At 34.6% G+C, this 16,381-nt stretch overlaps 3 protein-coding genes across 5 annotated transcripts; 1 reads left to right on the forward strand and 2 right to left on the reverse strand.

Moving 5' to 3' along the window:
- The first annotated feature begins 355 nt into the window (after nucleotides 1-355).
- On the forward strand, nucleotides 356-3,452 carry uox (urate oxidase). 2 transcript variants are annotated; one of them, XM_059529049.1, is made up of 8 exons: nucleotides 356-500; nucleotides 611-823; nucleotides 1,183-1,299; nucleotides 2,079-2,160; nucleotides 2,282-2,468; nucleotides 2,606-2,729; nucleotides 2,936-3,019; nucleotides 3,329-3,452. In XM_059529049.1, the coding sequence occupies exons 1-8, from the start codon at nucleotides 480-482 to the stop codon at nucleotides 3,401-3,403; spliced, it is 903 nt and encodes a 300-aa protein (XP_059385032.1). In that variant the 5' UTR covers nucleotides 356-479; the 3' UTR covers nucleotides 3,404-3,452. The 2 variants fall into 2 exon arrangements, with proteins under 2 accessions (XP_059385032.1, XP_059385033.1); XM_059529050.1 differs by having other exon boundaries at nucleotides 2,082-2,160.
- A 599-nt stretch (nucleotides 3,453-4,051) lies between these two features.
- Nucleotides 4,052-7,496, reverse strand: samd13 (sterile alpha motif domain containing 13). Of its 2 annotated transcripts, none has more exons than XM_059529053.1 (5): nucleotides 7,358-7,496; nucleotides 6,042-6,201; nucleotides 5,795-5,834; nucleotides 5,304-5,415; nucleotides 4,052-4,981 (listed from the first exon to the last, which is right to left on the reverse strand). In XM_059529053.1, exons 3-5 carry the CDS (start codon nucleotides 5,830-5,832, stop codon nucleotides 4,838-4,840), a joined length of 294 nt encoding a protein of 97 aa, XP_059385036.1. In that variant the 5' UTR covers nucleotides 5,833-5,834; nucleotides 6,042-6,201; nucleotides 7,358-7,496; the 3' UTR covers nucleotides 4,052-4,837. The 2 variants fall into 2 exon arrangements, with proteins under 2 accessions (XP_059385036.1, XP_059385035.1); XM_059529052.1 differs by having other exon boundaries at nucleotides 5,795-5,837.
- A 792-nt stretch (nucleotides 7,497-8,288) lies between these two features.
- prkacba (protein kinase, cAMP-dependent, catalytic, beta a) lies at nucleotides 8,289-15,868 on the reverse strand. The gene is made up of 10 exons (XM_059529054.1): nucleotides 15,552-15,868; nucleotides 14,074-14,135; nucleotides 13,856-13,984; nucleotides 12,597-12,695; nucleotides 12,340-12,422; nucleotides 12,115-12,241; nucleotides 11,905-12,000; nucleotides 11,705-11,827; nucleotides 8,969-9,133; nucleotides 8,289-8,867 (listed from the first exon to the last, which is right to left on the reverse strand). Exons 1-10 carry the CDS (start codon nucleotides 15,727-15,729, stop codon nucleotides 8,742-8,744), a joined length of 1,188 nt encoding a protein of 395 aa, XP_059385037.1. The 5' UTR covers nucleotides 15,730-15,868; the 3' UTR covers nucleotides 8,289-8,741.
- Nucleotides 15,869-16,381: the final 513 nt, after the last annotated feature.

Here is a 16,381-nt window from a genome sequence, read left to right on the forward strand (position 1 = left end):
GGAACACCGAAGCAACACCCAGTGATGTCTTTGAAATTTACAGCCAAAATCTCATGGAGATTTCAGTTCCTAAAATACTCTGTTGACATACCATAGCTATTACCAGCTCAGACCTTATTTTCTCTTATTCCTTGAAAAAAAAAAAATCTTTAGACCTTTGGTTGATGTACAGTTGAGGGGTGGTGAAGGGAGGCCAGTGGGCCAAATTAAATGTTGGGTCATGGATGCAGTGGTGAAGGACGTGACTGTGGTCAAAGTGTAAATAGAACAGGTCAGAGGAAAAGAAGCGAGAGGTGGCTTGTTTTGGAAGGCTTTCAGCAAATCAAAATCTCTGTATGGATTATGGAGGTGGGGCAGATCATTGATCATTTAGACCCAAAACATCAAAACTGGTACACCACGTCCTCAGCAAAACCCTTTGGTCCCTCCAAAACCTCCTCCAACTACTGGTGCAGTCAGCAGTAGCTCCAGTTATAATCATGGCCACTACCTCAAATCAGGTAAAGAAATTCAATTTTCATTCATACTCTATAGTGTATTCTGGCATGTGTCGTGCCAGCCTCTTAAAAATGCATTTAAACTGCAGTATTTAATAACATGTCTCATGTAGAATGTGGAGTTTGTGAAAACAGGCTATGGGAAGAATATGATTAAAGTTCTTCACATCCGCCGTGAAGGGATTCATCACCATATTACTGAGCTGATCGCAGATGTTCAGTTAACCCTAAAGACACGCAAAGACTACTTGACAGGAGACAACTCTGATATCATCCCCACTGACACCATCAAAAACACTGTCCACGCTCTTGCCAAACTGAAAGGAGTAAGTCCTTTTTTCATTTAGTTTAGCAACTTACTTGTTTTAGCTAAATTCATAATTTTAAATAAAAATAAAAACAAACAAACACTACATTGTAAAAATATTTTTTGTTAGATAAAAAGGAAATTCATGCCACAAATTAGTCTAGAAGACAAATAAATAATATAACTACAACAGTTCTGAAACAGCACATTTTTGAGTGAATGCCAACCAGATAATCAACACGAATGACTAGTGTACAAATTACTCTATGAACTAGTTATCAAATCAACTTCATCTTGCACTTAAACAATTTTGTTTTGTTATTTCAAGCCATGTCTATATGACTTATTTCAAAGCACAGAATATTTCTTGTCTTGCAGATTAAGACCATTGAGGGCTTTGCACTGGATATCTGTGAACATTTCCTCACAGCTTTCAATCATGTCATAAGAGTGAGGGTCAACATTGATGAAGTTCCCTGGAAAAGACTGGAAAAGGTGTTGTGTTACCGCTAAAGCAGACTATATATTGTGGCTCCCAAAAAGTATGTAGACATTTGTATTTATATTTAGTCTTTCAGCAAATTCTTATGAAAACTAGGTACGAGGAACATCACATTTCATTTATAATACAAAAACCAATAGTACTTATGGTACTGCAAGCGAACCAAGGCTAGAAAAGTTCCTAAAAGCTTATTATTACTATTATTACCATTACTATTATTAGAGCTTTTAAAAATAATTGTCTAGCTTTATCACCATGAGTTCTGTGTTTACAAAGTTAAAAGTGACATTACTTCTGAATCGCAAAAAGAAATACAGTCTGAGAAAGTGAGGTTGTCAGGTTGGAATGACAGCTGTGTATCGTCTGTGTAGTAGTGATGGGAAAAGCTGTTTACTTTCATTATTGGGCTGAGTGAAGAGGTCTATATCAAGAAGAGTAAGGGACCAATGACTGAACCCTGAGGCACCCCAGGGGTTAGCTGATATGACTTTGGACATTTATGGGTTGTTTGTGAAACAAATCCAGAATTAATGTGATGAACTACACCTGTAGTAACTCTGGTGCCAGGACTAGCCAACTTAAACCTAAATGGATCTGACTTTATACATCCACTTAAAATCACCTTGACAACTGTCAATTCAAGATCGTGAAACAAACAATCAAACAAGTTAGCATTGATTTATTTGCAGATGCAAATTTGTTATTAGCTAACATTGTATATAACTGATTAACATGTTTTTAAATGCCCAAAATATTATTGACATGTGTTTAGCAGAATGGAGTTGAGCACACACATGCTTTCATCCATTGTCCTGAGTCCTGGCATTTCTGTGAGGTCGAACAACATTTGAGTAGTGAGTACAAATGAGATTCTGAACTAGTGATGGTTGTCTGAAAGTATTAAGGGGAAAGTATATTCTTGCTTTATTTTTTAGCGAATATATATATATATATATATATATATATCTTTCTCAGTGACTCCAGTGGTTCAGAGTGGTATAAAAGATATGAAGGTACTGAAGACTACTCAGTCTGGATTTGAAGGATTCCTGCGAGACCGTTTCACCACTCTGACAGATGCAAAGGACAGATTCTTCTGTACTTCTGTTTATGCAAGATGGCGCTACAACACACATGTGAATGTGGCATTTGATGCTGCATGGTAAATGCAAAACGTTTAGACATGTCATAGTAAAATGAAAAACATTTAGACATTTCATAGCACATGGTATCCGTTATATGTTGTATTAAATGTTGTACTGTATATTACACCTAACTGTAATGATAATTTCCATGTAGGAAAACTGTTAAGGACACCATCATTCAGAAGTTTGCAGGACCCTACGATCGTGGAGAATACTCTCCGTCTGTTCAGAAAACTCTGTATGATACACAAGTTCTGGTACTTGACAGAATTCCACAGGTAAATCAAACCGATTTCTGTTTTTTTGGTACTTTTGTTAGATGTGTTTGCTAAGGTAAGCATTCACTATTGCTCATACTTAAGAGTTATTGGTCTATTTAAGTGGTTTATTGCATTATTTTGTTACTCATTTACAAGTAAATGTACTTTAAAAGCAATTGTAAAAAGAAAATTACACAAGTCTTGTCATTACTTGAATCCTGTAGGTTGAAGAAATTGAGATAATTATGCCAAATCAGCATTATTTCATCATTGACATGACAAAAATTGGACTTTCAAACAAGGATGAGGTGAGTGACAAAAATCCATTGGAAAATTTTGGGGGGAAAAAGTCAGTAAGAGGTTATCAGTTTAGATCGGTCTGAATATACTTCTGTATTGACACAGGACAAAGTCTAGAGTTTTCAGGCTCTGTGACAAAATCAGGAATTTTGAGACTGCTACTCTTAAAATGACTTTATTGCCAAACTTCTACAAACCACACACACACACAGTAGCAAGTTATCCCAACTTAGAGATGATAAAGTAATGATGTTTCTTTGTTTGTATTTATATTTAGAAACCACAAGTCACATTATGTTGCTGTTCTTTTGTTTCAGGTTTATCTTCCCCTTGATAATCCATCAGGAAACATCACAGGCACTATACGCAGAAAACCAAGAGCCAAAATGTAAAGAAAAACAACATTCACAAACCTCATACAAATACACCCTATAAAAGCAATCTCAAGTTAGACACTAACATGATTATCTACCTAAACATTCAACAAACCTGATTTTTTATTTTTAAAATTAGAAACTTTTTTTTTGTAATCACACAAGTAAAATAAACAATTAAAAATTTTGTTGAAATGAAAACATTCACATCATGGATGAATATATTAATAAATATAGTGCAACAATATGTAGGTGTTCGTCTTTATAACTTCTTTGTTTGAATCCATTTGTATTAGGTTTTATATTTGAGATTTCAGAGTTTGAACCTTGTTTTCCCTAATGAGTATTTTACAACCAAAATTTCAGATTTGTTAAAATTTCTGTTTTTGTTTGAGTTTAAGGTGTTTACAGCAGTGGTTTTGGAGTCACCACAACAATTAAAATCATCATGAACATTAAAGAACAATTATCTCCATTTTCAGCTCACTATAATAAGGAATTAAGTTCAAGAAAAAAAGAAGAAAACAAGCAGATAAACATGCATGCAATGTATCTGGGATTTAATTGTTTTAGGATTTTGACTGATTATTACATTGTGAGATATTATTCAAATACACATATGTACAAAAGGAAGGAAGTCACACAGCACTGTAATGAGGAAGAAGATTTTTTCAGCAATCTGAAAAAGCACCATTTATTGCAGTCTACACTCACTTTAGTTTCATCTTTTAAAAACAACCTGTATCACAAACCGCTGTAGATTTACAGTGTTGTGTTGGTTTTCAACAACAACAATTCACCAATTCATCAGGAATCACATTGTTAGTTACAAAATGAAATAAATAAACTGAATTCATAGCAGCACAAATCACTGTCATTCTGACAGGATTCCTGCAAACAAACCCTTAATATGTTGAGCCTTTATAGCTGTAAACCACAGCACAGTATTCAATTTAATCATTTTCAGACAATTAATCATTTGTGCTGTTACTTTATCTTAGCAAACTTTTTATCTTTTAAAAACCAGAAGAAAAAAAACACACAAAAAAACACACCATCAAACCAATAAAAATCGAAACTGGCTGTAACCTCCCTCTCTCTTCTGTTCAAACGTACTTCAAGCGTTACTCTTCATCTTCAAGAATAGTGTTTCAGTTTTAGTTCAAGCCACTTTTCATTTTATGTCACAGATCACATTATTAAACCAAGCATTTAATCATAAAAGCAATAATGACTTGCGTACAAGTACAGAGTGAAGATAAAATCTGAATGAACATGTTAAACGTAGGTAAACTAAAAACAGTAAATATGCCTGTACAGCAGAATGAGCCTTAAAAGCAATAAATTCACCATGTTTATTCATTAAGATGGATAAAATGCATTAGCTCTGCCTGCAGTTACCCTGCGCCCCTTGCTGTGATTGTCTTCCATGTATCCATGTGGCTGCAGCAGTTATGAGACGTTACTTTTTAAGTGCTGGGTTTGGAGAGGCTTGACGTGATACTCATAGATCTTCAGTGCAGGACCCAGTTTTATTGACAGTCCGGTCAGAACGTCATTTCGAGTCATTAATAAAAGGGATTTGCCATCAATTTCCTGCCGGGGAAAGTTTAGCAAAAAAGACACATGAGATAAATAATAAGATTTTATTATTTATTAATAACATCATTGTCTTGCTGAACAATTACTATCAAATTCCCATAATTTTTTTTTTTATATATACAGCTGACTTGAGAGATTAGTGACTGAGCATTTAGTTATGTTAAAAAAGTGCAGGGAATTTGAGTTTAATATTCCAGATCTAAAGTATATCATACATAATAATATTTGGTTGGTTTGTAGAAATATTTACAGAAAACAAGTGCAGCAATAAGATTTAGGAATTCTTAGATTTAGGAATATGAAAACAAATCCCTACCTGATCCTGGAAAGCGTTAGCTTGCTCTTCAAATCCTGTAGCTTTAAAATAATTGACCACATCCGCTACGGCCCAGTGGGCTGGATCAGAAAGCTGCCCGTTCTCCACAGAACTATAAAAGAGAGAAAAAGATTTCATGGATGCATTAGCATGATTTAACCAAATACTGTATGTCTGTATGTGTGGATTCCTTTGACAACAGTTACCATAAAAACAGTTATTTTCAGTCTGGTTTATTTAAATGTGATTTTTTTTTTTTTTTTTTTCGAGAATTGTTTTACACAAACTGAATGCAGAAAATGAAACATTTCTAAAAATTGTTTAGAAAAAAAATGCTATTTCTTCCTTGTGATGAAATGGGTGTACTAGTTTTGATGAGTTACAACATAAAATTAAGATAACAAGCCATTACTAAACGTTTCTCACTCAAATGCAATTGCTAAAGACTTGGAAACAACTTGAACCCAACGTTACTGTATATATACACCTACCTTTTGGTGTCCACTGAACCATTTTCCTTGGTTTCCATGACTACTGGATAAAATAATAATAATAAAACAGTTTAATACATTAAGTTTTGTAGATTTTAAGAACTACAACAGTATGGTAGATGCATTATCAAAATTCAATAAACAGTTTCATGTTTAAGTAAATACGAAATAATTTCTTGAGGTGTACAACAGAAGCTCTGCTTTCATGTGAACAATAATAATCTTATTAATCTGATCTATTGCTCACCTGTTTGTGAGAGAGGTGAGACTGCTCTATTCCATCAGATGCGTTGAGTTGTGTCCTGCTCATTCCCTCCTCATCAGTCTCCTGCTGTGCAAAGCTGCCCCATCTTCTATAAATGTACACAAGTTTCTGAATAAATCTCGGTATACTTAGAGAATTGGTTCTGCAAAATAATAAAAGTTCTGAGAAAACAAGAAGATGATCAAGCATGTATGCACTGATAGTTCATTAAGTAGTAAGAAAGACATGTTAAACATGCAAAACTGTGAAATATATTTTAAACTCTTAGTTTATTTGTTTTATTTGAAAATAAATTTTGGTCCAAAAAAAAAAAAAAATTACGACTTTATTCAGCGACTTTATTCTCTTCTGGGTCTATTGTGAGTGCGTTCTCGAAGAGAAGACAATGCTGAATAAAGTAATTTTTGTTATTTTTGGGCCGAAATTTATTTTCGATGCTTCAACAAATTCTAACTGACCCTCTGATGTCACATGGACAATTTTGATGATGTTTTTCTTACCTTTCTGGACATGGACAGTATACCGTACACACAGCTTCAATGGAGGCACTGAGAGCTCTCGGACTAAATCTAAAATATCTTAAACTGTGTTCCAAAAATAAACTGAGGTCTTACGCGTTTGGAACAACATGAGGGTGAGTCATTGATAACATAATTTTCATTTTTGGGTGAACTTATCCTTTAAGGTTATCTGTCAAAAATAAAACATATTATTAACAAATAAAATATATTAATATTACTGTCATAAAACGACTATCATCACAATTTTGGTATAAACAGCTTTTAACTTTGTAAAACAGCTTGAGAAAATATCTCAATTATGAGGGAAATTTAAAAAAAAAAGCATTTCCCTTCACATTTGTGCTGGTTTGACAGGTTCAGTGTTTATGAAGAGAAACACGATGAACAAAATGACAGCCATCATTTTTTAACCAGAAAATAGATTTTTAATTGTAAATAAAGTATTTATTAATTTATTTTAAATTAAGTATCCTTGATTTTTAATAATTGAAAAATGCCGTATGAAATATATTTATAAGAAGACCGAATGTATCTGTAACTGCATCACTGGAGCTGAATTCTGACAGGTTAAACAGAAGTATCGGATCATCAAAATATCTATTTAATAAATTACAAGTGTTTTCATGATGAATTTCGACAGTGTGATGATTAATAAAGCAGATGATAAACTCATTAGCTAGCTAGCTTCCATTAACTCAACATTTATGAAATTTGCCGTCTTTCTGAGAAAACAAAACGACAATTTCCAATTATTTGGATGAAAAGCTTTTATCTTACCAATTTAACAGATGTTTTATGTAGATGGTTCGAATGTTATTGACTCTCGATCATTGGAGCAATATTACGCTTTTTTTTCCCCAAGCACAATCCGACAAATGCAGGCGCGGGGCTTCATGGGTAATGTAGTCTCGAACGATGGGAAATGTAGTTGTTCAAAATCTTGTTGCAGTCTCTTCAACAATGAATAACAATTAAGAGCAGTTTTAATTACATCAAGAGAAAATAAATAATGAAAAAAGATAATTCAGCTTCTTGACAAGGAATTAACATACATTTATTGCAACGGACAGTAAGACAGAAAGTCTTTTTTTGTTTCGTTATTTCTTGTTTCTGTTGATGAGTGACGGTAGTGACCTATTTCTTCAGATGAGTAATATATATATATATATATATATATATATATATATATATATATATATATATATATATATATATATATTATTTTTTTTACAATGCCCATTTACATTTCCAATATATGAGTAAATTCACAATATAGCATATATATATATATATATATATATATATATATATATATATATATATATATATATAGCTATTCATTGTTAGTGATAAGAAACAAAAATAAACAAAAAACTGTAAATGAATGAATACATAAATAAAAAAGGCATAAATTATTAGTTGTTATAACAGGCTTTTAACACCACCTAAAAAGCATTAACATTCTACTTATAATATTAAAACATAGTATCTTTCACAATTATGCTCACAATACTCACAGACAAGCAGAGGTGACAAAAGGCATTGGACATTATAAACCAATGTAAGTAATTTTCTTTTATTCAGTGTCAAAATAATTTGATTTTTTATAAAGCAGATATAAAAATTTTCTTAAAAAAAAAATTCACATGGTCCATATAAAAAGACAGATGACTGTAGAAGGTGCACAAATCAAAAGCATATCTTTAGATGAAATTTTGGCATTTTGATATTTCTGAACAACCAAAAGCTTTCTTCAGCACACAAACAGATATCATGCACACACACTTAAACATAATGTGGAATTGAGCTTTTCTCATGTATTAATACTGAACATACAGTATGCAGCACATTTCTTTAATGTGTAACAGACTTGAGTGAAAATAAAAGTTAAACGCAGGAAAAATAGCCTTTATTCATTTTATAAATTAATTTACATATAAAAGATGAACACAAGTAAAAAATCTCAAATTTAAACATAAATGTTTCCAAACAGAAGACTATGTGATCTTTTTTAATGCAGTAGACTAAACTTCACTGATAAAGGCACCTGTGAATTTCCAAATCTCCTAAAGTCTCTTTGCATGACATAATGTTGGAAGAAATTGTGATGTTCTTTGAAGGTGCAAAACAAGACAAAATAAATAAAGCCTTTACAGAGACCCTAAAACTCTAAGAACTCCTTTGTACATTTCTCTGTGACAGATAACCGGATTTCTTCCTCGTCGTACTCATCAAAGTTACTTGTGTCTCCAGGTCCTCTGCACTTTGGTATGATGGGAGCATTAATCTGTAAAATCATTGAAAAGATAAACCAGCTTACAAAAGCATAGTTCTTAAGAACCAGTAAAAAATAAGTGAAACTTGAAAGTAAAAAACAAAAGGCCACACCTTCTTCTCAAAGATTGCAATCCAGTCTGTTGTAGCGAACCATCTGTGGTTTTTTATGTCGCTGACTCCATTTTTCAAATTGCCAAAGCGTTTTGTGAGGTCCACCTGCAGCAGATTGCGCAGAAGATCCTTCAGGTCTGAACTAAAGTGTGAAGGGAATCTCACCTGTGAAAATGAAATATTCTCATCTGTTGGGTTTTAAAGGTGAGGCACAGTATACACAAAACAAAAAAACAACTACTATATTTATGATTTGCCTCAAACTTTAAATTTTGATTAAATATTCATCACAACATAACATTCAAACTAATTAAAAATGTATTTAAAGACCCCGCACTGAAGAAAGTGTGTTGGATTTACATTATTTATACATGTACATCAGTTGCACATTTGTTCACATGACTTCCAAATCATTGAATTAAGTTATTTTGAAGTGAACAAATTAAGTAGCATTATGTGTAATATTATGTGGCAAAACTGTTTTGTTACTTCACTGAATTATTAGATTGTACTATTTAACAACTAATTAACAACTAAGTAACTAACAAACTGTTAACAAACATTAGCACATATTAGCATAATAAATGGAAATTCTATACATATCCATCCTCTGCCTATAAGCAAAAGCTCCACTCTTCATCAATGGTAACCTGGTGTTACTGAAATGGTTCAAAATCCCAACATTGTTTGGTTGCAGGTTCGAGTCTCAGTGCCAGCAGGAGTTGTAGGTGGGGGGTGAGTGAATGAACAGTGCTCTTTTCCACCCTCAATACCATGGCTGAAGTGCCCTTGAGCAAGGCACTGAACCTCATAATGCTTCCCGGGCACTGAAACAAACAGCTGCCCACTGCTCCGGGTGTGTGTTCACAGTGTGTTCCTTACACATTACTGTGTGTGTGTGTGCACTTGGATGGGTTAAAAGCAGAGCACCAATTTCGAGTATGGTTTACCAGACTTGGCAAACGTCACACACAAAAAAAAAACCTTAAACATAAACAGTTCTCCCCCTTTTCAAATTTTTCTTAAAAAAAAACACACACACACACACACACACACACACACACGCACACTCGTACGTGCACACACGCGCACACACGCATAACACATGCATGAGTCAAGTGTGGACGTCAGCTGTTTGGACTCTCATTCTGACGGCACCCATTCACTGCCAATGAACCATTGGTGAGCAAGTGATGCAATGCAAAATTTTTCTTGGTTTTCAAAGAAAAAAGAAAAAAGTACTGGCCTGAGGGGTGTCACATACCTGGACTCATTTTGTGTGTTTTTGCCCCTGTGTTCCAGTTTCTGTCTTCCGTGTGTGGTTTGATTAGTTCCCAGGTGTGTCTATTCATTTCTCCATGTGTTCTATTTCCCTGTTAATTTAGTGATTCCATCCACCGGTGTTTCCCCATTATCCCTTGTATAAGAACCTTGTCCTTTCAGTTCTGTTTTGTCGGGTCTACTTGTTACTTGCCACCAGTTACCAGTCACTTACCTGTGTCTTCCTCTGTGATCCATATTTGGATAATGCCTATGTTGGATATAATAAAGCCTTGTTTCGTTTATCCTTAGGTTCCGTGTTCCTTCCAGCAGCGTAAGCCGTGACAGAAGACCCGACCCAAAAGTTTAAAAACTGCGTGTTTTCCCTCCGTTTTGTTTTCCGTTTTTTCACAGTCTTTTTCTTTCCGTAGTGTGTCATGGATCCTCTCTATCGCCCCGAATTCCTCCTTCTCCTGCTGAAGCAGGAGGAACTTTCTCTCGAGGACCATACCAGACGGTTTTTACTGCTAGCTAATGCCACCAGCTACCCGGACAGCGCGCTCTGCTGCTTCTATCACACCAGCCTGAACTCCAAGTGCAGAGCGTTGTCGAACCGAAGATTGGCCTCGGGAGGACTTCGCCGCGTTTGTAGAGTGGAATCTGGTGAGAAATGGGTCACCTCTCACGGTCTGCCCAATGGAGGATCTTGCCAGGTCCACTCTGGACCCAGAACCCAGCCTACAATCTCCCCACGGTACGGGGCATAAGCCCGAGCCCACCGATGACGGAGAGCCAGAGAGCAACCCGTCAGACCAGGTGCGAGAGCCGGCGACACTGCCCACCACGAGGGAGCAAAATGTGGAGCGCCAAATGGGTCAAAATGAGGGGGTTTTCAATTCACCGATGCCTGATCCTTCGTTAAGCCCAGGACGGGCTCCTGATCCCCCGTTAAGCCCAGGACGGGCTCAGCGGGACCGCCATCCTCCAATCAAATTTAGTGATTCCATCCACCTGTGTTTCCCCATTATCCCTTGTATAAGAGCCTTGTCCTTTCAGTTCTGTTTTGTCGGGTCTACTTGTTACTTGCCACCAGTTACCAGTCACTTACCTGTGTCTTCCTCTGTGATCCATATTTGGATAATGCCTATGTTGGATATAATAAAGCCTTGTTTCGTTTATCCTTCGGTTCCGTGTTCCTTCCAGCAGCGTAAGCCGTGACAAGGGGGAACACATTTTCTGCAAATTATATAATTTTGGGGTAAACTTGTTCTTTCTTTCATTCAGGTCCCAAAACATATAATGTCATGAAATTCTTCGTATTTGACCTGTTCTGATAACCTAATTTTAGCAAAATAATTTGTGTAGAAATAAATGGTTAAAGAAATAGAGTTAGAGTATAGCTATGCAGGGCCAACACCAAGAGGGAATTTTACTGGCAATTATGGTACTGTAATAAATGATTGAAGTTCTTCTGACCTTGCCAGATACAATCTTCTCATAGATCTGAATAGGCTGGTCAGCAAAGAAAGGTGGATATCCAGCAGCCATTTCATAGATCAGAACACCCAACGCCCACCAGTCAACAGCTTTGTTGTAGCCCTAACAAAGAAAAAGAGAAAACATTGAGGATATATTGAACTTCCAGAGGAGTAAGAACTACTGCTGTGTTTTCTTACCTTGCTGAGAATGATCTCTGGTGCCAGGTACTCTGGTGTACCGCACAACGTCCAAGTTCTGCCTTTGACTCGTTTGGCAAAGCCAAAGTCTGTTACCTAAATCATGTTCAAATATAAGAGTTATAAATACAGTAAAAGCTCATTAAAATATAAATTACACGACCAAAGTGCAGGTAACATTTAATCAGAGCTATTAAGTGACTGGCACACCTGGATGTATCCCTGATGATCAATGAGCAAGTTTTCAGGTTTAAGGTCTCTGTAGATGAGGTCTAGAGCATGAAGATACTCGAAGGTCAGAACAATCTGAGCAGCATAGAACCGTGCATTCTGCTCACTATGAGGAAAAAACATCCTTATTTCATTTATTATAGAAAAAGACAGGTAAAGGCACATAATAAAGAAATTGTATTAGCTAGTTTTTAAGCTGCTTGCCTGAATTTTCCAACCCGTCTCAGATGTGAGAACATCTCACCACCTTGGATGTATTCCATGACCATGTATAAATTTGAATGATCCTGTTACGGTTATTAAAAATAAAATCATCACCATGCTATGTAACATAATCAGTTCTTGTTTTTCATGTATTAACTCAGATTACTTTCAGTAGCTTTATCCCTGACAATGATGCAACATCCTAGAACCACACACTCCGAAATTATATTTATTTACAATTGAAATTGAATGTGTACCTTAAAAGCAAACGCCAGCTTCACAAGGAAAGGAAATGACACTGCTTGTAATATTTTCTTCTCGTTTAATGTGTGTTCTATCTGTTTAAGCTTCACCACCTGAAAAATCATCAAAAGAAGGAGGAAATATGGATTTATGTTTGATTTCGATTTTTGCTTTGATTTAGGTGTTTACTTTAAATGAGTGCAACTTTCTATAATTTGCATAGCAAATGTATTTGTGGAAAAAACATGCAATAAATAAAACACATTACGTAAAAAATGAAGTTAGGCCATTTAGTTTGAGAAACTTAAAATAATACACAGCAAGAGCTTACAATGTCAAATCTGTCACAATGAATGATTCAATTCAATTTTTTATGATTAAATTCTTTAGAAATTCTTTATTGGTTAAAGTTTATGTCACTAACTGTAAAAATTAAGCAAACTTAGTTTAGTGGAAAGGTCTAGTTATTGCATCAGCAATGTGGAATATTGCTACTCAGTGAAGTTTATTGAGCTTAATGATAACTGTAACGTTTTAATGAAGTTTAAAAGTACAAAGCATTAATAATTATTCTAATTCTATGATAATAGGGAAGTTCACACCACATGCTATTACATTGATGACAAAGAGGAACAGCTTTTTTTCCAACCGATGAAAGAGCTTTAGCCTTTAAAGCAGTAGACAAAAGAAAAACAGTGGCTAACAAACTCGCTCATAATAAACAGAACATAAACGGGTCTAAAATCACTTACTTTTGGGTTTAATGAACTTATTATAGCTTATTATGTTCTCTGAAATAACAGAAAACCCTTAATGGTTATGGTGATCAAACAAGTTTTTCCGATAAGTTGAGTAAACTAACTAACTATATTTATTTATTTATTTTAACAGTGATGCACTTAATAAATATATTTACAGTAAAATCATACTCTATTTGGAAAACTTTCAAAGTAATATACATTCAGCATCTACAAGAAAAACATATGATACTCATTAAGAGACACCAGGACTGTGTTAAAGGATGGTATGTCTCATAGAAAGTCACACACACACACACACACACACACACACACACACACACACACACACACACACACACACACACACACACACACACACACACACACACACACACACACACACACACACACACACACACACACACACACACACACACACACACACACACACACACACACACACACACACACACACACACACACACAAAACAATTGCTGGGTGCTAAAGAAGGATATACAACAGTCATACTCACTTTTTCTTTGTCCAGAATCTTCATAGCATAGTATTGTCCTGACTGTCTGTGCTTGACTAGCATTACTCTTCCAAAAGATCCAGTGCCAAGAGTTTTCAATCGGTCAAATTCATCTAGACACGATGTGTTCTGCAGAACCGAAGCCAGAAGTCAACAATTATTTCTGCTTAAAACAACTGTATCTGACGTTCATGTTTATTGCAACAAAGCTCACATACCTGTGGCTGAAAGTCCCATTTTCTCAAGAAATCCTCTTTGGCTTGTGCAAAGAATTCTTTCACTAATTAAAGAGACAACACAATTAACACGATCAGTTAGCTCAATGCATGATTTCTTTAATCCTTTATTTGAAACAACATAATCTTTAACCATTTTCAACAAATATTCATTTTAATCCAATTAAATTTGTAACACAGCTTATTAAATGCATTGAAGTTGGTCTATATATGGTCTATATTTATAACGCCATATGTTAGACATACTAAAACATGCAAATATATGCAAATATAAAAAAGAGTGTTCTACAGTGAAGTGAAAGATATCAAGTTGCAGGTAGGTAATTATTAAAATGCATTTCCAAAATGGGAAACCACTGTGCAAACTGAAACTTTTTTTTTAAAGTGCAAAAATAAATAAATGAATAAAAATAGAATATGTTATGAAATGTGGATGATTTCTGCTTGTTTGAGGTCTTGCCAATTTAATTTAGGCAGCAACAGAGATGCTGTTAGTGACTAATCAACTAATTTGTCTTTTAATCTGGTTGGTCAGTCAAAGCAGACATAAAATGCAAATTAAAAGGACAACACTGCCATCTTTTGATTATTATTTAATGTAGAACGACACAACCATCTGACCATTAGCCACACATCAGCAATTACTTACTTTTGAATTTATCTTAATTTTACGGAGACTCCTGAAATTACGTTAAAATGCACACACGTTTTAACTATGTGATACTCATGCTGATCAATACAGCAGTATCTTCTGACATTTATTAAGAAATAAATAAATAATAAGTAGCAGATTGAGAAATGACAATAAGACAACATAGCACTACAAAAAATTGCATAAAAAAGAAAAAAAGAAAAAAGTTTTTCTACAGAGTATTATCACTTCACTTGACGGCAAACATTTTAATAATATAACTTTACATAGACATCACTTTTGTATCTTAATGAGGTTTACCTGAACATGAACATATGCTTGTCAGTGGATATATTATTAGTAAAATTTGGTTACATTTACATTTTAGCCAAGCAGGGCAACCTACAGATATTATCAAGTCTGCCATTAACTAGAAGGAAAGACCATACTTTATGTATTGGAAACTTGATGTTTAGAAACTAACAGGTTTAGTGTGCTTTATGTTTTGCTGGCTGTGAAAAGCAAACTGACCTCTTCCTGTTGAAACCACAAAAAGTCTGAAAACACTCAAAAAGAGTACAGAAATATACTGAATGCACTTAATAAAGGCTAACACATTTTACTCCGCATTCTTCAGTTAATTACAATAAAAACTTCCTACATCATATCCTTTAATCTAGAGGTTGTGAAAATGCATCCGAGACCATCTACAGTATACGAAATGAGTTTATTTAGATCAAGAGTCAATCATTTTAGGAAAACAGGCCTTTTGTGCATTTAATATAAATTATGAAATATTAATAAATATGCTTAAAAGGCTTTGACTTACTTGTTGCATCCCAAAGAATGGCATACTCTGACACATGTGGCCCCTCATTCTCTAGTCCTTTCTCCTGGTGCCCTTTTCGATATTTGTAAAAAAATCTGCTAGCTAACGTGTCCAGCTTCTGAAGGGCAGAGTTAGTGCCTGATGACTGCCCAAAGTTTGGATCTTTTGTCTGGGCCATCACATGCACAGCTCACACTGGAGGAAACTCTCAACTGTTGATAACCACAAATGTTCTTCAACTTAAGTCTCTGTAGCACAGAAGTAAAAGTCATTTCCTGTTTGAGAGGCTTGGATTAACAAGCAAGTTTTTGTCTTACCACCAGCTAGTTATACTTCCTGTTAGAATATGTTAATGAAGAAGTAAACACATCAGGCCCTTTGCTCAACACCCAAAACAGTGGAGCAAAACAAAAAGACACTTTGATGTTCCAAAGGCCATCACAGGGAGAATGTATTAATTGTCACTGAGAGATAACTTGTGAACACTACCCTGCAGGAATGTTTTACTTATTCTCTTACATTATTACAAAGTTACATGTTAAGATATTGAGAACATGATGAGATGTACATGCATTAGTCTTAACTTTTCATTAAAAATTTAATAAAAGAATATTATTATTTGTTTATTTTTTATTATTATTAATTTTTTTTTTATAAAATGACTTATTGTAATGAGTTAAAATATTAAAATCGAACGTGTCTGCTATTTCATTATTTTTTGTTGCTGTTGTGTCACTATGCACTCTATAAAACCATTTAACATTAATAGGTTACAAGTATTACTCAGTCCTGTCTAATGCAATTGTTAATTTTGTGTTTTTTTTTTCTCA

This window comes from Carassius carassius, chromosome 38 (assembly GCF_963082965.1).
Source record: "Carassius carassius chromosome 38, fCarCar2.1, whole genome shotgun sequence".
NCBI lineage: Eukaryota > Metazoa > Chordata > Actinopteri > Cypriniformes > Cyprinidae > Carassius > Carassius carassius.

What these genes read in the sequence shown, in the direction of transcription:
- samd13 (XM_059529053.1), bottom strand. Translation starts at nt 5,832, where the DNA reads ATGGAAACCAAGGAAAATGGTTCAGTGGACACCAAAAG. An exon ending in GGTTCAGTGGACACCAAAAG is followed by an intron (nt 5,416 to 5,794) that starts GTAGGTGTATAT and finishes TCTCTTTTATAG; the next exon opens with TTCTGTGGAGAACGGGCAGC. An exon ending in CTAACGCTTTCCAGGATCAG is followed by an intron (nt 4,982 to 5,303) that starts GTAGGGATTTGT and finishes TTTCCCCGGCAG; the next exon opens with GAAATTGATGGCAAATCCCT.
- uox (XM_059529049.1), top strand. Translation starts at nt 480, where the DNA reads ATGGCCACTACCTCAAATCAG. An exon ending in TGGCCACTACCTCAAATCAG is followed by an intron (nt 501 to 610) that starts GTAAAGAAATTC and finishes TGTCTCATGTAG; the next exon opens with AATGTGGAGTTTGTGAAAAC. An exon ending in GGTCGAACAACATTTGAGTA is followed by an intron (nt 2,161 to 2,281) that starts GTGAGTACAAAT and finishes TATCTTTCTCAG; the next exon opens with TGACTCCAGTGGTTCAGAGT.
- prkacba (XM_059529054.1), bottom strand. Translation starts at nt 15,729, where the DNA reads ATGGCCCAGACAAAAGATCCAAACTTTGGGCAGTCATCAGGCACTAAC. An exon ending in AGACGGGTTGGAAAATTCAG is followed by an intron (nt 12,242 to 12,339) that starts GCAAGCAGCTTA and finishes TTTTCCTCATAG; the next exon opens with TGAGCAGAATGCACGGTTCT. An exon ending in AGAAGATTGTATCTGGCAAG is followed by an intron (nt 9,134 to 11,704) that starts GTCAGAAGAACT and finishes TCATTTTCACAG; the next exon opens with GTGAGATTCCCTTCACACTT.